Source organism: Aethalodelphis obliquidens, unplaced genomic scaffold (genome assembly GCF_003676395.1).
Source record: "Aethalodelphis obliquidens isolate GAN/ISIS:26980383/991018 unplaced genomic scaffold, ASM367639v1 scaffold10, whole genome shotgun sequence".
Lineage (NCBI taxonomy): Eukaryota > Metazoa > Chordata > Mammalia > Artiodactyla > Delphinidae > Aethalodelphis > Aethalodelphis obliquidens.
Genome location: NW_020837954.1, coordinates 808,957 through 830,499, shown reverse-complemented (window position 1 = coordinate 830,499; position 21,543 = coordinate 808,957). Strand labels below are relative to the sequence as shown.

The 21,543-nt window shown below is 39.2% G+C and overlaps 1 protein-coding gene across 1 annotated transcript in view; it reads right to left on the bottom strand.

The window, feature by feature from the left end:
• Positions 1-213: 213 nt before the first annotated feature.
• Positions 214-21,543, bottom strand: part of RNF212B (ring finger protein 212B) — a 22,389-nt gene continuing 1,059 nt past the window's right edge. Inside the window, exons 2-15 of the mRNA XM_027110849.1 lie at positions 20,560-20,660; positions 18,650-18,702; positions 18,071-18,145; positions 13,124-13,239; positions 12,014-12,074; positions 11,266-11,294; positions 10,102-10,148; positions 9,838-9,880; positions 9,619-9,679; positions 8,904-8,952; positions 3,273-3,312; positions 2,876-2,976; positions 2,115-2,176; positions 214-358 (exon numbers count right to left, since the gene is read on the bottom strand). Of these exons, the coding sequence (XP_026966650.1) occupies positions 293-358; positions 2,115-2,176; positions 2,876-2,976; positions 3,273-3,312; positions 8,904-8,952; positions 9,619-9,679; positions 9,838-9,880; positions 10,102-10,148; positions 11,266-11,294; positions 12,014-12,074; positions 13,124-13,239; positions 18,071-18,145; positions 18,650-18,702; positions 20,560-20,659 (903 nt within the window). The 5' untranslated portion in view covers position 20,660 and the 3' untranslated portion in view covers positions 214-292. The remainder of the gene's footprint in view (positions 359-2,114; positions 2,177-2,875; positions 2,977-3,272; positions 3,313-8,903; positions 8,953-9,618; positions 9,680-9,837; positions 9,881-10,101; positions 10,149-11,265; positions 11,295-12,013; positions 12,075-13,123; positions 13,240-18,070; positions 18,146-18,649; positions 18,703-20,559; positions 20,661-21,543) is intronic.

Here is a 21,543-nt window from a genome sequence, read left to right as displayed (position 1 = left end):
ACCCCCAATGATGCCAAGAATTGTTTTTATAACCTTGTTTCAAGTTGCAGGAAATAAGGGAGCTATCTGTATCTTGTGGGAGAGATATAAACATCTTCCTGAAGCTCTGACCTGATCATTTTCATAGGAAGTAATACAGGGTGTATAGGGTTAAGATTGAGAGAGAGAAGGTACAGAGTGAAACCAGGAAACAAGGTAGGGGTACATTTTCCAAGGCCATCACACCTAAATGAGTATGGGATGCTACCGTCCGTCCTTCAGCAGTATGTATAGATCAGATCTTGAAAATGGTCTATCTGGGAGTGTTCCATGCTTCTCTCCCCCTGGCTAATCCCATCTGCCTCTGTTGGTAGAGATTCTGCAGCACAGGACAGGAAGGCAGTTAAGGGTGTTTGTAACAAAAAGGGCGAGTGTTTGTAACAAAAAGGGCAAGTAAGGCCCTCTCAAGTCATTGTATGAAGTTTATCGTGACAGTAAACCGCTGCTGTTGCTTCCCCATAGTTTTCTCCCTTTCATGAAAACTAACTTTTCCAAACTAAGATTTGATACATCTAATGTGACAAAGGCTTTGTTGCTACTTATGAAACTGGAGCATTTCCGTGGTTTATGGTGATAAAGCCGAATATTTGAAAATCAAACAGTTTTGGGAAGCCTGGAACATGACTACCATACCCAGAGATGATTACCAGGGAGGCAGAGTTCTTAGGCCTCTGGGGAAGTGGTACTTTCTTCAATAACTCTTTTTCTAACTTTATTATGGAAATTTTCAAAAAATACAAAAACAGTAGTATAATGTACTCATATGTACTCATCACCCAACTTCAACAATTAACTCATGGCCAATTTTCTTTCATTTCTACTTTCTCACACTGCCCCTTTCCACTAGATTAAGCTAAAGCAAAATTCAGACAATCATTTAATTTTCTATCCATAAGTATTTTAGTATGCATCTCTAAAAGATAAAGACTATTTTTAAAAACATAACCACAATAGCATCATGCCTACAAAAAAAACACTATTAACAATTCCTTAATATAAAATGTCCACTAAGTATTCAGTTTTCCTCAACTGTCTCATAAATGGTTTTTACAGTTTGTTCCAATCAAGATCCAACTGGAGGCCATTTATTTGCAGATGGTTTATGTGTCTTAAGTCTTTTTTTCACCTGTAGATTAATCCCTCGATTTACGAGGGTCTTAGAGGGATGTTATTTCCCCAGCGTTGTCTGTTAAGGCTTAGACCCTAATTCCTTGCTGATGAAAATAAAGGGAATTTTGGAACATGAGAGCAAAATATTTACCTACCTTAGTAGGTCACCAGGAGCTTGGCCTAAATATCCTCAAAACCCAAGGTGTAAAAGTGAACTTAAAAGGCAAGACTGGACTTTTCATTTAATAGAGCTCCTTACAAACCTCTCTTCTCGTTCCCATGCCCTTTTCCTCTTGTTTTCTGGATCAGAATCATAGTCTCATAAATTTACAAAACATTATTCTGCTGTTGCTCTTTGGAGAAATGAAAATGGTTTTTCCTAGTTCAAGCAGTACCTCTATCCAAAATATATATTCCATTGAAAACCCCTTTCTGTGAAACTCTTGGGAATGTCATTTGTGTCCACATCCTTAGTTCACCCTGGCCAAGACCTCTCAGTTTAAAACCTTTCATTACTATGTGACCGAATTTTTTTTTTTTTTTTCTGTACGCGGGCCTCTCACCGTTGTGGCCTCTCCCACTGCGGAGCACAGGCTCCGGACGCGCAGGCTCAGCGGCCATGGTTCACGGGCGCAGCTGCTCCGCGGCATGTGGGATCCTCCCGGACCGGGGCACGAATCCGTGTCCCCTGCATCGGTAGGCGGACTCTCAACCACTGCGCCACCAGGGAAGCCCTGTGACCTAATTTTTAAACCCCAAACCAGGAGGGTAATCTGACAGTCATATTATCAGAGTGACACCACTCTGGAAAACTGTGTACCTGTGGTTACCACACTTGAAACCATGTCATTCTCCACTGGTTACATTCTATCACCTTAACAAGAGACCAGAATGAGGCATTAAGTGTGCAGGCCTAACTGTGTGAGTTTTTCATGAGCAGACCAGTTAGACTGGCCAGGGCTCACCTGTAGGGCTGGTAGCTGGAAACCAGGAAGACCCTCTAGTGTGGTTCTGCTCTCCCTCTGACCTGGAGGATGGAATTAAATAGTGAAAGATAACTACCTGGGGCAGTTTCTCAGTATTGTTATTTATGCATCAGGATAAATAAGTGGTTCTTAATCTGCAGTACACTACTCAGAAGGGAAAAGACTGTTAGCTCAGCAATTCAAGAGGTGGGTTATAATATAAAGTCCATTCTTTTACTGTGAGGATGGGGTGGTGACACAGAGGTCTGAGATTTGAGTTTAACTATGAGTAGAAAGATGTAGAGACAATATAAAGATTTTGGTGAGCTATGAAAGATGACAGCCCCTTATCACAAGGACTGGTAGCAGAGGTACCTTTTGGGAAAACATGAGGAGAATAAAGGATGCTGGTTTTATCATTCTCACTCAGCACTAAGCTCCCAGCAGTGCTGCAACATAGGGATCTCAAAAGAAACAAACAAAAAGCCAGTTTAATTCTACAGGCCAACCTTCTGGCTAAAGAGCAGAACTCTACTCCTGGTGACAGGATGAGTGATATTTAGGCACAATCCAAAGCCTGCCTTAACTGTGAAGGAAATGGGGTAACTCTTAAAGAATATTAAGGAGTCAAACTTGAGACAGTGCTTTTTTCAGGGGCTGGGGTGTAAAAATCTCAACTTCTTTGCACCTTGAAAATCTTCATTTTAGTGTATATGTCAATGGTTGAAGCTCCACTCCTTTGGGAATGTTATTTAACTTACCTGAATTATTGGGGGTGAGGACTCCTATTTGACCTGAATCCCCACCACTTAGGGATGGTCTGAAAGAAAAAATCCCCTGTCTGGAGGAGGCAGATGAAGGTCTAAGGAAGGGAAATAAAAGCATCAGTAGAGAAAAGGAAAGGTTAAAGTAAAAACCATGTGTAAAGGAAGAGCCTATACATTTAAACCAGAGAGGAAATGAATCCCCTGCTTGCAACTCAGAATACAATTAAGTAATTCAGATGTATATTAGACACAGTACTGTTCAACCTTCTCTTTTGTTTACAAGGTAGATTATAAGCTTCAGTGGTATAGGCCAGTGGAGAAGTAACCACAGGGCTGCTGGCAGAATGTCAGTGGGAACAGATCTCAAGTGAAAGGAAGCAGTATTACTTACCTATAAGATAGGCTGTGAGTGGAAGCTGGTGAAGGGGTTTCTGAAAAGCATAAAGATGAGCCTATGAGATAATTCATGAACCAAGAAGAGATCCAGGTATTCTGGGGGCCAGGGCAAAGGAACAGGGGATCAAAGATTTTGGTATATATATTAGACTTGGGGGCTAATGGCAAGTGAAAAAGCCCACAAGTCACCTAGCAGTGGATCATAAAGGTGCTTTCCTCGCCCTTTCATGAGTTTATGGGCAAGGATCCATCACTGCCTTGATGCGTTCTAATGTATCTGTGCCTTGGTTTCCCCTCTAAGGTGAAGATTATCAGAAAGAATGGCTAAAGACAAAGGGTCTTTAAATTGGCTGGGAGTGACAGCAGTAAAAATGTAGAGTAAGGACCTCCACAGATTCTCTCCATAAAAGGAATGAGAAAACTGGCAAAAATTGTCAGAATCAACTTCTTCAGAATTCTGGAAATTAACAAAGGGCTTTTAGCAATCTGGGGAATGTTTATTCCAGAAAAATAGCTGAATGTGAGTAAGAACAGTGAGCTTTGTGACATTTTAACTTGCCCTATTCCCATTTCTCCCTCTCCAGCTCCATGGTAGCCTTGAAAATCAACAGTTTGGCAGTCATCATAGGGGATGAAATGGGGTTGGAGCTCTTTCAAAACCTCATTCCCAGAGAATTGTCATACTTGACCTGCCTAGTTGTTCACTGGAAGACTTCACTTGCAAGGCTGCCTTTATTTGACCTGACTTGGAGCCAAACTTACCAGGACTTGGAGCTTAAGAGTTCACCAAGTGTGAAAAGCTTTTTCCCCAGGAGTGTTTGTTGCAAATAATTAGAGGCACTTGTTTAGCCTGCCTGAGAAGGTGAATATCAGTTGGGGCAAACAATAGGCTAACCAAAAAGCATAAAAGGAAAAGCTGTGGAATGACCTGTCCACCGGGATTTTGAAAAGGAACAACAAGTTCTTGGGAATCTAGGCCATGTGCATGCACAGGGCTGTGTGCATGCTCAGTAAAGATTGAAAAGGCTCTAAGCTCTCACCTTGGGACTACCTTGAGGTCATACAAGCAGAAAGTGAAGGCTAAGGCACAGTCGTCAGCTGCATGTTGAAGGTACACCCCAACACACAGTCCCTCAGCAAACACTGAGGGATTTATTGGTACTAGGTGTTTAAGGAAAGCTCTGTCCAATCATTAGCTGAACACTAAGCTAACCAAATAGACACTTCGGTGGCCACACGAGAAAGAATACAGATTTTACAGAATCAGTTTTAGAAAGTCACTAAACAAACAATGACAAACAGCAACAACAACAAACCTTGGGAAGGGAGGAAGTATCTGATTCTTAGAGTTGCCATGCTATATTATTTAGCTGTCCAGTTTTCAACAAAAAATTATGAGGCATGAAAGAAACAAGAAAGTATGATCTATGTAAAGGAAAAAAGCACAAGCAATAGAAACTGTCCTTGAGGAAGCTCAGATACATTGGATTTTAAAGACAAAGACTTTAAACCAGCGGTTCTTTTTTTTTTTTTTTTGGCCACGTTGACAGGCATGCGGGATCCTAGTTCCCCGAACAGGGATCGAACCCATATCCCCTGCAGTGGAAGCACAGTCTTAACCACTGGACTGCCAAGGAAGTCCCTAAATCAGCTATTTTAAACATGTTCAGTTAGCTAAAGGAAACCATGTCTAAAGCACTAAACAACAGTATGAGAATGGTCTCATCAAATAGAGAACACTAATAAAGAAATATTATATTAAAAAGAAGCAAATATAAGTTCTGGAATTGAAAAGTACAATAACTAAAATGTAAACTTCACTAGAGATATGAGCTGTCAGAAAAAAGAATCAGCAAACTTGAAGATAAATCAATTGAGATTATCCAGTATGAAGAAGAGAAAGAAAAAGGAATGAAGAAAAATGAACAAAGCCTCAAAGACCTTGGTGGAATACCATCAAGCACACCAGCATGTGCAAAATGGGAGTTCCAGAAGGAGAACAGAGAGGACCAAGGGCAGAAAGAATTATCTGAAGAAATAATGGCTGACAACTTCCCAAATTAGATGAAAACATTAATCTATACATCCAAGAAGCTCAACAAATCCCAAAGAGGATAAATCAAAGAGATCCGCACCTAGACTCATCATAAACTGTTGAAAGCTAAAGGCAAAAAAAGCAACTTGAAAGCAGCAAGAGAGAAGCCATTCATCACATGAAAGGGATTCTCAATAAAATTGGCACTGATTTCTCCTCAGAAACCATGGAGGCCAGAATATAGGAGGATAACGTATTCAAAATGCTGAAAGACTGTCAATCAAAAATTTTAAATCCAGCAAAACTATCCTTCAAAAATGAAGGAGAAATTAAGACACTCCCAGATGAGTGTCAAAATTAAGAGAATTCATCACTACCAAACCTGCTTTACAAGAAATACTAAAGAGAGTCCTTCAAGCTTAAGTGATAGGACACTGGACAGTAACTCAAATCTACATGAAGAAATAATAAAGATCACTGGTAAAGATAACTACATTGATAAACATAAAAGTATAAGTGTATTTTTGTAACTTCCTCCTATCTGATTTAAAAGACAACTGCATAAAACATAATTATAAATTTATGTTGAGGAGAACACAATTTTTAAAGATATAATCTATATAATAACAGCACAATAGAATGGAGAGGGGAATGGAACTATATAGGAGAAAAGCTTTTGTACACTGTTGAAATTAAGTTTGGTATAATCTGAACTAAATTGTTATAAATTATGATGTTAATTATGATGTTGATCCCTAAGAAAATAACAAAAAATACAGTGAAAGAAACAAGAGAGGAAGTAAAATGGTACACTAGAAAATAGCTGTTTAACACAAAAGACAGCAAAAATGGAGGAAGTGAGGAACAAAACATACATAAGACATATAGAAAACAGGGACTTCCCTGGTGGTCCAGTGGTTAAGAATCCACGCTTCCACTGTAGGGGGCACAGGTTCAATCCCTGGTCGGGGAACTAAAATCCCACATGCTGTGTGGTGTGGCAAAAAAAAAAAAAAAAAGACACATAGAAAACAAATAGCAAAATGGCAGAAGCAGTCTTTCCTTATTAATAATTACGTTAAATGTAAATGTATTAAACTCTCCAATTAAAAGGCAGAAACTGGCCAAATGGTGAAAAAAGATCCAACTATACATCGTCTATGAAAGACTCACTGTAAATTCAAAGACACATATAGGTTTAAAGTAAAAGGATGGAAAAAGATATTCCACGCAAACAGTAAACAAAAGAGAGCTGGAATGGGTAATATCAGACAAATGCACTTTAAGACAACATTGTTACTAGAGACAAAGGTCAAAATGATAAAAGGGTCAACCCATCAAGAAGATATAACACTTATATATGCACTTAAAAACAAAGTCCTAAAATACATGAAGCAAAAACTGACAGAATTGAAGAGAAAAATAGATAATTCAACAATAATAGAGCTTTCAATACCCCACTTTCAATAATGGATAAAACAGCAAGACAGAAGATCAGCAAGAAAACAGAAGATTTAAATGGCACTATATACCAACTAAATCTAACAGATATCTATAGAACACTCCACCCAACAACAGCAGAATACACATTCTTTTCAAGTGTACAGGGAACTTTCCCCAGGATAGACAATGTTTTAGGCTATAAATTTAAAAGGATCTAAACCATACAAAGTATGTTGTTCAACAACAATGAAATGAAATTAAAATCAATTAACAGGAGGAAATTTGGGAAATTAACAATTATGTGGATAATCAACACTGCTAAGTAACTAATGGGTCAAAGAAAAGAAAATCACAGAAGTTAGAAAATACTTTGAGATGAATGAAAACAAAAACACAACATACTAAAACTTAAAAGGATGCAGTGAAAGCAGTGCTCAGAGTGAAATTTATAACTGTAAAGGTCTATATTAAAAAAGCAGATCTCAAGTCAATAATGCTACTGTCCACTTTAAGAAACGAGGAGAACTAAACCCAAAAGCAGATGGAAAGAAAATGATTAGGGCAGAAAAAAATGAAATAGAGAATAGAAAAATAATAGAGAAAAATCAAGAAAACTAAAAGTTGGTTCTTTGAAATGATAAACAAAATTGACTAATCCTGTGGGGTGAGGGGCAGGATAAATCTGGAGGCTGGGATTAACACATACATACTACTATGTATAAAATAGATAACCCTGGTGGTGCAGTGGTTAAGAATCCGCCTGCCAGTGCAGTGGACGTGGGTTCGAGCCCTGGTCTGGGAAGATCCCACATGCCGCAGAGCAACTAAGCCCGCACACCACAGCTACTGAGCCTGCGCTCTACAGCCCGCAAGCCACAACTACTGAGCCCACGTGCCACAACTACTGAAGCCTGCGCACCTGGAACCCATGCTCCACAACAAGAAAAGCTACCGCAATGAGAGCACCACAACGAAGAGTAGCCCCTGCTCACCACAACCAGAGAAAGCCCGCGTGCAGCAACGAAGACCTAGCGCAGCCAAAAATAAATAAATTAAAAAAAAAACCAGATAACCAACAAGGACCTACTGTATAGCACAGGAAACTATACTCAATATTATATAATAACTTATAAGGGAAAAGAATCTGAAAAAATATATGTATATATAGATTCAGTTATATAAATATACATACATATGTATGTATATGTCTGTATTGGGTTGGCCAAAAAGTTCATTCGCTTTTTTTCTGGAAGATGGTACATACATATATATATATATATATATATATATATATGTATCTCAATTGCTGTGCCGTACACCTGAAACTTAGATGATATTGTAAATCAACTATACTTTAATTTAAAAATTTTTTAAAAATAAACTTCCTTTTTAGAACTGTTAAAAAATTGGACTAATCTTTAGCCAGGCTGTCCAAGAAAAAAGAAGAAAGCCCCAAATAACTAAAATCAGAAATAAAAGAGAGTATTACTACTAACCTGACAGAAATAAATTGGCTAGAGCACCTAGTTTTTCAAAGGGGTGAAGATGAAAGAACTGGAGGGAGGCTATTTGGTGAATTTCAAAAATGGTTATCCAGGAAGAGATCTGTGAATTTCAAAACTGCCTCTTGGGAAAGAAAGGGAAATCCTCTCCAAGTATACTCTATGGACTGACTAATGCCTTGAAAAACAGTAATAATAGTAATAGTTCTAAGGGGAAAGAGACAAGAAATTACGTAGGTGGAACCAAAATATTTCTTCACTGGAATATTTTTGTGTTTGATACACAGTGAAGAAGCCAGACACCCTTCAGGCTAACATAATTGGCATCTAGTTAATCTTTCTTTTAGATCTAACTTCTACTGCCATCTTGTGGCAATTAAAATCCAGGTCAATTATTTTAAAAGTTACTCTCCAGTCTCCTGACCAGAGGGTTTCAATGACTTTCTAATACTCAAGTTTCAATTTTCCCCTTATCAGTTTGAGAACAGAAATATCATTACTTGAAAAGTTGTATCTGGATACCTGGAACCACCTTCTGGAGAAAAAGTAAAATGGCATTATATTATGCACAGAAAACCAGAAATCTGCTGGTATCTGCTCAGAATGTGTTGGCTTCTGACTCCTTCCCCTACACTGCCCCTCTCACCAGTAAAAGAGTCTCTTGGAGTGCTCCTTCCCTGCAGCGCTCTGGCTCCCTGAGGGACAAATAATAAACATTAATAAATATATCCCAGGGCTTCCCTGGTGGCGCAGTGGTTGAGAGTCCGCCTGCCGATGCAGGGGACACGGGTTCCTGCCCCGGTCCGGGAGGATCCCACATGCCGCAGAGCGACTAGCCCCGTGAACCATGACCGCTGAGCCTGTGCGTCCGGAGCCTGTGCTCCGCAACAGGAGAGGCCACAACAGTGAGAGGCCCGCGTACCGCCAAAAAAATAATAATAATAAAATAAATAAATAAATAAATAAATATATATATATATATATATATATATTTATTTATATATATATATATATATATCCCGATTCTCTGGCTTCCATATTTCATGCTATGGCTATACACTGAAGTGTATGTTTTTCTCCCAGAGTGGGTACGTGACTCCAGGAAGGATCCACACTTTATTCCTTCCAAAATGAACATGATGGACACTGTTAATGCAGTCCACTATTTTCACCCCTATTCATTCCGAGTCATGAATTAGGTCAGCTTCTAACATCAGGTCTGAATTGCTGAAAGAGAGTCCAGGCATGGCATCAGATAATTCATGCCAAAATCAATATAAGTTTAATATTCTTGCTTTAATCTTGGCTTTCATTTAGCATTAGAAGTCTCAATCTGAAAAGATAATGTGAATATTTCTTACCTGTCCCAAGTTACTAAAGCCAGCCCCTCTATAAAGGATAGATTCCACTGAGGAGGACCGACTGTATAAGGCAAAACAAAAAGGAAAAAACAAACCTGGTATTAAACTTTTACACAGACATAAAGTCTCCTCAGTCCCTGTCTCAGCCGTATCTAGGCATTTCTTTCATCTTGATCTTTTGCCAACAGTTCTAATGCTGCTGTGTAGCTTTCTACTCACCTGACCACTTGGCTGCTATGCTGAGAACTGGGTCGTGGAGTAACTGAAAGGGAATAAAATGCAGAATGAAAAGTTGCCATCAATGGTGTGCCCTGCCTTGCCTAGCCTACATGTTGCAAGTGAGTGTCCAGGAGTATGGCCTTTGCATATCATACATAAGATTCGGAAAATCACATTATACTTTCTGAGAGGAAACCATCTTCCATATGGGATAAGGATATTTACTCATCTCACACAGATATTTGGGCAAAACATGGTCTCTACCTGACTGTGATGGAGAAGTAATGCCCACTGGTCGAGGTGTGGTTGACCTGCAAGGAAAAAAAAAAAAAAAAAAGAAAGGCAGCTCTATTTTCTCTAAGCAGAACTTAGTGCCACCTTAGAGGATCAATCAGGTCATTATTTACAGAAATAACAGCCTTCTCTCTGAGCACAAATTGCTTACTAATCATGTATTACAGGTATCAGCCCAAAATACAGAGGCAAGCTTTCCATATGGGACTCCTTGGCTCTCCAATTCCCTAAACGAAATCTTCTCCACTTCTCTATTGCCCATAATAGAAGTTCTGAAGTCCTTCTTTCTTCCTTCCCATAGTGCCTTACCAGGTACTCTCAACTTTACATATATCTATCCATCTGTCCATCCATTCATACATCTGCCATTCCCTCACTCCCTCCATCCCCTCTTCCATCTACCCACAGACATTTATTTAGTGCTCATAAGTCTTAGATCCTGAACTTACAAAGATAACTAGAATATGGTTCCTATTTTTGAGAGGCTCACAGGCTAGTGGGAGAGACAAAAAGAAAAAGAGCAACATAAGTGTTATAATGGGTATGTCAGAAGTATGGAAGTATGATAGAACACTATACTTTAGCTTCTGTGAGTCAGGGGCCATGTCTTTTTAATCCACCAATGCAGAGCTGATATTAAAAATATATAATAACTGGTAGGGTACAGACATTTACAATTAGAATAATCGGTGATGTACACCCAACACCTAACACAGTGCTTCACAAACAGTAAGTACTTAATGAATATTTATTGAATAAATGAATAATAGAACATCTAACTCTGCCTAATAAAGTGCTGACAGAGGAAATGACACATGAGTTCAATTTTGAGGGGTGAATAGGATTTCATAAGGTGACGGTCAAGGGTGAGCATTCATCCAAGATTTTAGTTCAGCACTTTTCAGTAAGGAGCTCTTTTTTGGAGAAGTGAAAAATGAATTCATAAACCATTCCCTCCACCGCAGAGCCCACACAGGAGCTACAGCCAAGTGCCAAGAAAGGATAGAATTCACTTTGCTGTACAGCAGAAACTAACACAACATTGTAAAGCAACTATACTCCAATTAAAAAAAAAAAAAAAGGAAAGGATAGAAATTTTCAAAGAGGGATGGTATGGGGCCTGATAAAACTGACCTGCTTCCTTGGTACCAACTTGGAGATTCCTGTAGGTGAAAAAAATGGGAGTGAAGGAAGCTGTAGCTCAGTGGTCCCAATCAATGGATCTTACTTGTCAGATAGCTAAGCTGCAATGTCCTCTAGTTGTGGTTACTAAGATGCCCAATAGAAGAAAAAACAGCAACAGTGAGTGTTTCCTCAGAAAATTATTTGCTTTGGGGGGAGAAAATTTTAGTTCCTCTTCACAAAAACACATTGGGAATCCTGTAGACTGATACATGTGGGGAAATATAGAGAGTCTATGGGGAGAGCAAGGAAAATGACAGGATTACAATGTGCTAGAAGAGTTACAAGAGTAAGATCAAAAGGAACATTATATAAACACAAAGGACAATCTTGGGAAGAGACAAATGTCCAGGAAATAGAGTTTGAGGGACAGGAAAGGTCCTGAGGTGCCTTGGGATTCTTGAAGACAAATTTTAAGTTACCACAGATATCTCTTCTATAAGAGAGCTTCCCATGTGTTATGGCATGGACTCCCTGATATTCGAGAATAGGTTACCACTGTGCTAGATTTTGTCCTTTCATCCCTCCAAGGTCTTCTGTGGCCTCGTCCATTTACTACAGTGTGCTTGCTGTACAACTGTTATCAATATTACCAGCCATGATGTGAAAAAGGTTAGGAAACACTAATTCTATTCAGTCAGCTAGATAGATGGGCCAAGTAAGAGAGAAAATAATAGTATGGAAAATCTATTTCATTCACCTTTAGGATGGCTAGCAATTTCTTCAGTTCTCCATTCTCTTTCCTTAAGACTGACAGCTCTCTAGGCAAAAGATGGAAAAAGAAACAATCAGCTCCAGCAGGTCAGTGGGATAAAAAACCTGATTTTTATTATCGACATCTAGTTAATGCTTCCGGAGAGATACTTGCCACTATACAAGGTATTTCTGTCAGAGATCTGGTGATTCAGGGGGGCAATGGCAGGGTTTTGGTGGTGAGAAGAATCAGGTGGACAAAATAAACAGTCACTTGGTACGATTTCAGAAGTTTACACAGAACTGCATTTTCTCTCCACACATTTTCCCCTGGCCTGCTGCTGTCTGAAAATTTCCATCAGGGATTCCATCTTTTAGCTTAAGATTTCCAAAAGAACATGGACTTCCCTGGTGGTGCAGTGGTTAAGAATCTGCCTGCCAATGCAGGGGACATGGGTTCAATCCCTGGTCTGGGAAGATCCCACATGCTGTGGGGCAACTAAGCCCATGCGCCACAACTACTGAACCTGCACTCTAGAGCCCATGAGCCACAACTACTGAGCCTGTGTGCCACAACTACTGAGCCCATGTGCCACAGCTACTGAAGCCCGTGTGCTCTAGGGCCCACGTGCTGCAACTACTGAAGCCTGCGCGCCTAGAGCCCATGCTCTGCAACAAAAGAATCCACCGCAATGAGAAGCCCCAACACCACAATGAAGAGTAGCCCCCGCTTGCTGCAACTAGAGAAAGCCTGCGTGCAGCAACAAAGACCCAACGCAGCCAAAAAAAAAAAAAAAGAACCAAAACACACCCTCCTAGAGGTAACATTTTAAATCTTCCATCATTATTACTGTGAAAAAGTCATGTCCGATTTCTCTGAAGTAGTTTTCGACAGATGGAAGTAAAAGGGGAAAGCTATAAAGTAGGGAAGGTCCCTTGAGGGAAGAAAGAGAAAAATAAAATGGAGATTGAGAGACCAAAAATTCTGTACCTGACTTAACCAAGACAAACATAAACACACATGGAGCAATTTTTAGGCTTTGGAACCATAAGGAAATAAGGGCTACAGCTTCTATGAGAAGAAAAAGGCTCTCTGGTGATTTCATTCGTCACTTACTTGTCCTGGTTAGTCAGTGTTTGCTGTGCCTCCTGCGTGGCTGCTTCTAACTTGGTAATTCTATGCTTATAAAAGGCGATGAGGAGATCTGTTTGCTTCTTCTGGAAACTCCACACCTACTAGGGAAAAACAGACCTTTGACATACAACCCCCATAACTCCTTTCCCCTTACTTGTAGCAACAAATGGAAACCCATCAATTCATACTCTATTACTGATCATTTTCTTCTGGAGCATCTGACCTAATTCATGATTCCCCAAAACTAGGGAAAGCCAAAGCTTTTCATTTCCAGAAAAGTGCCTTCCTAATATCTTAATGAGAACATTCTGACATAGAATGACCCTTTAAAAATGTAACCATTCGGGCTTCCCTGGTGGCGCAGTGGTTAAGAGTCCGCCTGCCGATGCAGGGGACACGGGTTCGTGGCCCGGTCCGGGAAGATCCCACATGCCGCAGAGCGGCTGGGCCCGTGAGCCATTGCCGCTGAGCCTGCGCGTCCGGAGCCTGTGCTCCGCAACGGGAGAGGCCACAACAGTGAGAGGCCCGCGTAACGCAAAAAAAAAATAAAAAAATAAAAAAAAATAACCATTCATCTTGAGCAAGAAGTGACAACCAAAAAAATGTTTCCAAGCTTAGAACTGGTTCTGACCTTACTTGTTTACTATTAGCTTGGACTCAGCTTCCACATTCCTAGCTCTACAGAGCACTGGTAACCAATTTACTTTCCCTAAGATACTCACACATAGACACTTGTAGGCTGTTTATGTTGCTACAGTAAAGGGCAAAGAGGCACAGAAGGAGATTTACCTATTCCTGAATTTTATTTCTGGCCATGGGTAAATAATTTTATCTTTTGCTTTAATTTACCATTTGATATACTGATGTGCCTATCATGGGATTACTGAATCAGATCAAAAGTTAATATGTGGAAAGTATTTTAGCTTTGTCAGGTTCTACTTTTGAATACACAGCAGTATTCAGGTCTCGTTTGTTTCCTCCCTACTCACACCGTAAACCTTTTTTCTTAGGTCCTTCCTAGATCTGGTACTTTTGTCATAAACTTTTTGTTCTCATTTAATTTGCAAGTTGCTTTTGCCACCTTACTAAAGAATTCTACTTCCGAATTTATATAGTCTCTACACTCTTTCCTTTCTACTCAAAAGCAAACTAAACTAATTCTACACAGATAAGAATTCACTGTAATCTATTTTTTTAAATTTATTCTTGTTTTCAATAAAAGTAAAACATATTCATTTTAGAAAATTTGAACAATGCAGAAGCAGAAAAAAGGCACTCAATCCTGGGAGTTATCTAAAATGGCAAAGGGTTGGCGAGCAATAGATACTATGGATAGATACAATATATAGCCAAGAGACCTACTAACCTACGTGCCAAAACTACTTTGGTGCTCAAAGAGATTTGAGCAAAAAAGAATCCTAAAAATGCTTCCTTATCAAAAGCAAGGGGACCTCCCTGGTGGTCCAGTGGTTAAGACTCCACGCTTCCACTGCAGGGGGCACAGGTTCGATCCCTCGTCGGGGAACTAAGATCCTACAAGCCACGTGGCACAGCCAGGGAGTTAAGTTTTGGGTTGCACAGTTTGTGATCAAAGCCTCTCACACTGGGGCTTAAGGTTCCTCGACCTGCTCAGTAGTGATAAAGAACTCAGCTACACTGTTTCAGAAGTCTTAAAAACTGACAGATAAACTTTTTCTTTTCAGGTAAAATAATCTTCAACTAAATAAAACCTTTCTTCAAAGGCACCATTGATTATCTCAGCTGTTCAGTCTTTAAATTCAAGTGAGGGATGGGAAACTGATCTGATCTATTTATGAGATCAGGTCTTGACCTGATTTTACTCAAACGATTTATATGGTAGTTATTTAAGTATGTTAGCAAAACATATGATTTCCCAGTCAGCCAACTAATGATCAGGGCCAGCTGCCTGTATTTGTAAATAAAGTTTTACTGGAATACAGTCATACCCATTTGTTTACAGATTGCCTGTGGCTGTTGTTCTGTGCTACAGCAGCAGAGTTGAGTAGCTGCAACAGAGGTTGCATAGCCTGCAAAACCTAAAGTATTTACTAACCTTTCAAGAAAAAGTTTGTCAGTCCCAACATTAAATTTATGAAAGTCTTTCTTGGGCTTCCCTGGTGACGCAGTGGTTAAAAATCAGCCTGCCAATGCAGGGGACACAGGTTCGAGCCCTGGTTGGGGAAGATCCCCCATGCCGCGGAGCAACTAAGTCTGTGCGCCACAGCTACTGAGCCTGAGCTCTACAGCCCGAGAGCCACAACTACTGAAGCCCGCATGCCTAGAGCTCGTGTTCCACAACAAGAGAAGCCACTGCAATGAGAAGCCCGCACACCACAACCAAGAGTAGCTCCTGTTCACCACAACTAGAGAAAGCCCGCGTGCAGCAACGAAGACCCAATGCAGCCCAAAATAAATAAATAAATTCATTTTTTAAAAAAGTCTTTCTCTGTATTTTTGTTTATCTTTTTCTTTTTTTTTGGCTGCGCCATATGGCATGTGGGATCTTCGTTCCCCAAGCAGGGATCAAACCCATGCCCCCTGTATTGGGAGCGCAGAGCCTTAACCACTGGCCCACCAGGGAAGTCCCTCTGTATTTTCATTTGTGCCTTTTGCTCTGAATTTGTCTTTCTTTGTGAACCTATATCTTTCCCTCTCTTTCTCTCAACCTCTTCTCTCTCTTTATTTCCTACTCTATTTGATGCTTGATGTTGTCTGTTCTTCCTATTTGTATTTACTTAATGGACATTTATGTTACTTCTTCTTAATTTTAAAGTGGATGGGCCCAACAAAATGGGAGAAAATGTTTGCAAATCACATATGTGGTGAAGGACTTGTACCTAGAATATATAAAGAACTCTTACAACTAATAAAAAGACAATCCGACTTAAAAATGGGCAAAGCATTTGAATAGATATTACTTCAAAGATGACAAACAAATAGCCAATAAGCACATGAGAAGATGCTCAACAACATTAATCATCAGAGAAATGCAAATCAAACCCACACCGAGATAGCACTTCACACCACTAGGATGATTATTATTAAAAAAAGACAGATAAAACAAGTGTTGGTGAGGATATGGAGAAATCAAAACCCTCATACACTGCTGGTAAAAATGTAAAATGTGCAAGCACTTGGGAAAACAGTCTGGCAGTTCCAAAAGTTAAACATAGAGTTACCATTTGATCCAGTGATCTAATTCCTATGTATATATCCAAGAGAAATGAATATATGTCCACACAAAAACTTGTATACAAATACTCATAGCAGCATTATTCATAATAGCCAAAAAGTGGAAATAACCTAAATGTCCCTCAATGGATGAATGAATACGTGAAACGTATATCCAGCTATATAATGGATTATTATTTGGTCATAAAAAGGAATAAAGTACTAATGAAGTTCTAATACATTCTACAACATGGATAAACCTTGAACACATCATGCTAAGGGAAAGCAGTGCAGGATTCAGACAATAAATAAATTATATAATGTTAGAGATAAGACCTATGATGAAAAATAAAGCAGGGTAAGAAGTAGACTTGGGGCTGCTATTTGAGATATGAGAGTCAGTAAAGGTCTGACTGAGGAAGAAAAATATGAGCAGAAGCCTGAACGAGACAATCTAGACATTACTTGGATCAGTTATTCAACTTCACAGATTGGGAAAACACATTTTCAGACATTGCTGACTTCACCAAACGGGCACTTCACTACAGTGATGATTAACTGACCCTTTTCATGTATTTTATCTTGATTACTTGACCATGTGTATTTGGTCCCATGATTAGGCAGGGTAGAATTCAGACTACATATAATTTCTCTCCTGATCATTAACTAACTCTTGGTTTAGTTATTAACCAAAGCTCTGCTCTTTCTCTTGTTCATGTGACCTTGTTTACATTTCTCCTTGAGTCTCAGCTGGATTTTATCTCCCCATAATGTTAAATAGTATCTCAAATATGACGGTTCACCCAAGCAGCTAAAAGCAGGATGCAGTGAAAGCTTTAATTTCCCTTCCTCTATCTCCAGAGTCAGGATTGAGGGGGAGACACCAAAGAAAAATTAAACCTACTGTCTTCAGCCAAACATGACAAAGGACCATCTTCACGTTTAATAAAAAAATATTCTCGTAAGAACGAGGAGAGTAGAGAAGAAAAATAGTGATAAAATCTCAAGAAATGTGCCCAGATAGCAATCCCATGAGGCTATGAAATGATCTTGGTGGAGAACTGGAGAGTGGAAAGGAAAAACCAAAGTTTTTAGAATTTGGGAACTTTCTCAAATGGTTGTCCTGTCTCCTCTTCACTTCCTTCCACAATTCTATTGCTCCTGACCAAGTCAATGGCATGACAACATATCATGCATCAGGAAAAGAAAAATATCTTCCAAAATTCAGGCAACCTATTATAAATACTAACTGAAGAATTAAATATATATGTGTTGCTAAGAGAGGTTATTGAAAAATAAGAGTGGAGAACAAGAAATCCGTTTTTGAACTTAGGTCTATAAGCAAAAGCTTGAAAGTTTGGCTACTAAATCCATTGTTTGCAGGGTCAGGCCTGTATATTCAAAGCAATTTTTAGAAGATTCATTAAATGTGCGAAGAAAGAAGACAAAGATCTCTAGAACCTTTTTTATCCTCAAAAATTACTAAATAGAACTAGGAACCACAAGGCAAGATGTCAGCTACATAGTAGTTTTTACAGCCTATCACAGATTCTGGGTGAGTAAAAAGTTAACTGTTGAGATTTGTATCATCAGGGAAGAAAGCAAACAGGGCAGCCAATTTCTCCCCATTGTATACAAATATATGAATGCAGTTTAAAGAGAACCTCTGGAAAAGAAATAAGATGCATTTATAACTTGCCTGGAAAATCAGGTTTTCTTCACTTTTATTTCTCATACCTGAGAGATGTGACTAAAATACTGCAAAGCTGTCTCCACAGGGCTTTTGAAGTACATCTTCTCCTGAGGTTTCAGCTATGAAGAGAGTAAGACACATCCACAATGGAATGAAATAAAATACAGGCAAATATGGTTAAAGACATAGCACCCTTTCTAAAGCAACCAGGTATTATTTCACTGTGCTAAAAGGGCGATCACTATTGCGCTAGGAGATGTAGACTACATATCCTAATCCTTCTTACCTCATGCTTCTGTGATAGCAGTCACAAATCCACAAATAATTCTTTTATCTCTAGTTTACCTCCTTTTTTTTTCAATTGCTATCTACACGTTTTGTTTGTTCCTTTTTTTAAAAAAAATTTTCAGTTTTTTTTTTTGGCCATGCCACGTGGCTTGCAGGATCTTAGTTCCCTGACCAGAGATTGAACCTAGGCCCCCACGGTGAAAGCCCCAAGTCCTAACCACTGGACCACCAGGGAATTCCCCCAAAATTTCAGTTCTTAGCCACTGTATTCTTTGTATAGTTCCTACACACCAGGAATGGGATAAGATTGTTTGTGACGGGGAGGAAAAACTTACATTATCAGAAAGAGCCAGATACTTGCAGGCAGTTCCACAAACAGCACATTTATCTAGCGGGGAAAGGGGAAAAAAATGTTTGGTTCTCATGGGCATGAGGTAAGATTTTCCTAAAGTACATGATAACAGTCAAGTAGGCTAGCTAATGAAAAGAGGGTTCTTACTGAATTCAAAATGTCATTGTGCTATAAAAGGACATCGACTTGAGCTCCATTCTCGAAATCAGTGTTTCCAAACTTGTATGTTGATGAGAAGTAAGGCTTTCACACTGTACCTCTACCCATCTCCCTTTTTATAAATTCTCAGTTTTCTTCTGCAGGTGAGGGACAGTAGCCTCCCAGCAGGAGTACAGGAGTGTACATTTACTAGAGTCTGGGAAGAGTACCAAAGATCTCAACTTTAAGTTATTATTTTTTATTCTATCTACCAGACAGTAGGCACACATTAGGCACCATAAGAAACTCTCCAATTATTCCTGCCTTGTTCTCACCTTGCTAATATTCCTGGATATTGTTTTGAAGCTCTCCTACTCTCATTCTCTAATTAACCCAATCTGAAAGATGTGGAAATTAAAATTACTAATCTTCCTGTGAAGTTAAAATTTTAGTACTGGTGCTGGTTATTGATTAAGATAAATGCCATGTCCGGAGAAAACGTCACATGACATATGCTTCACTGAGACAAACTGCTCCAAAGTGAGCTGCTGTTACCATAGTAATAGCTTTGTTACATTAGCAGATAACTTTAAAGGGTCATGAGATTCACATAGAGAAAAAGCTTCTCCAGAGGCTACCTAACCTGACTCTTCTTTCCTTGGGGATGAAGTTTTTCCCCGTCTTCCTTCCATATTATTATCAGAGTGAGCTAGCAAGTGCAAATCATTCTTCTATTTAAGAAAAAGACAAGACAAAGAAACTTCCACAGCTCTCCATCACCTGCAGGATAAAGTTCAGGTTCTTTAGCCTGGTATATAGAGCCTTCCATCATATGGCCACTACCTACCACTCCAGCCTCATCTCTCACCATTTCTTACTTTATTCTTTTATGCTCTACCAATCCCAACCACATGTACTTCCCTGTACTAAGTTTAATGATGTTGTATTCCTTTACACATGCTGTTCTCTTAAACCAGAATGACCTTCCCTGCCTAATTCACTTGGCAGACTCCAGTTTATTACTCAAAACTCTATTGAAACAACACCTCTTCTATGAAATTTTCCCTGATCAAAACATCTTAAGTCCCTCTTCTGGACCTACTACCCAGAATACATACCTACAGAATATAATACATACCTTGTAAGTATTTTAGCATTAAGAAAAAAAAGACACACCTTAAATTTGTCTCTTCTAAGACTTAACAGCTGCAAGAACTTGGTCAAATCACCTATTTGAACCAGCTCCTCATTTGTAAAATGGGTCTACTAATAATTACCTCCTGGGATTGTGGTGAGGATACATAAAACTGGTACACATGAAAATACTTTTTAAACCACAAAGGTATCACCCAGCACTATCACCATCGTCAACATTTCTAATTAAATTGATTTCACAGATTATATTACTTCCCATTAGAAATAGCTCTTGTTATCAACCACTTTCCCAATTTCTATTCATTATTTTTATTTTTTCTCTTTCCTCTAATCAGTCTGATAACCTTGTGGCTTTCCCTGCCACAGGCTTCAGAACACTGACAAGCACCTTTTGATGTTCAAGTAATAGATAGTCCATTTGCTAAATCATTCCTTTTAATGGATTCCTCCGATTTTCATAATCAACAGTTTCCTATTATACCCACACCACCTTCCGCCTACTAAGTGATTTTTATTCCAAGTTACACAGAGAAATGGTTAATCATTATTTCTAGGTTAAAAACATTTTTGCCTGAATCTGAAAACAGTTAAATCACTCACCCAGAGTCAAACACTTTTTACAGAAAATATGGCCACAGCTGGTGACAAAGAAATGGGCCCCATCTTTTTGGAAACACAGGTTGCAGTGAAACCAATCCATTCTGCAGCAGAGAAAGAGAATAACCTGGGGCATAACATAATTATAGCTGTTCCAAAGTCTACTTAACAATGTTTGCTTAGTTTCTGCTAACTTATTGGGATGTGGGCATATTATTGTGGGTATTTCAATTGGATGTGAGGAAGTACATATACCTCTGAAGTAAAAAAAGCAGACTGCAGACTATGCTATGCAATTTTCTAAAGAGAAAAATTATACATATTTAGAAGAGTAATAGGACAATGATGATTTTTTTTGAATGGTGAGATCATGTGTATGTGTGTGTGTGTGTGTGTGTTGCCTTTACACTTTTTTTGTTTTCTAAATTTTCTGGATTAATTCAGGCACTAATTTGTAATTAGAAAAAACAATCCTAAAAAAAAATCTATTTCTTTCCTAATAGTTTCCTGTGATACAGCAAGATGGAGCAAGGAGAAGGTAGTGGACCAAATATACAAGATCACATATTAGCCATTTGGGACACATTTTATCTAATGGAAACATTATTTATGCATGATGTCTCAGCTTTTCACATTTCCTTCTACTCCATAGAAACTCAGAATCATAGAACTGGAAGCGATCTTGAAAATCATTTAACATTTTTTCCAATCCCATCATTTTTCAAAAGATGTATCTGATATTCACTGAAATGTAAGGTTTTAAATGAAGAAACTGACATAAAAAATACAGAGCTGAGGGCTTCCCTGATGGCGCAGTGGTTGACAGTCCGCCTGCCGATGCAGGGGACACGGGTTCGTGCACCGGTCCGGGAAGATCCCACATGCCGCGGAGCGGCTGGGCCCGTGAGCCATGGCCGCTGAGCCTGCGCGTCCGGAGCCTGTGCTCCGCAACGGGAGAGGCCACAACAGTGAGAGGCCCGCGTACCG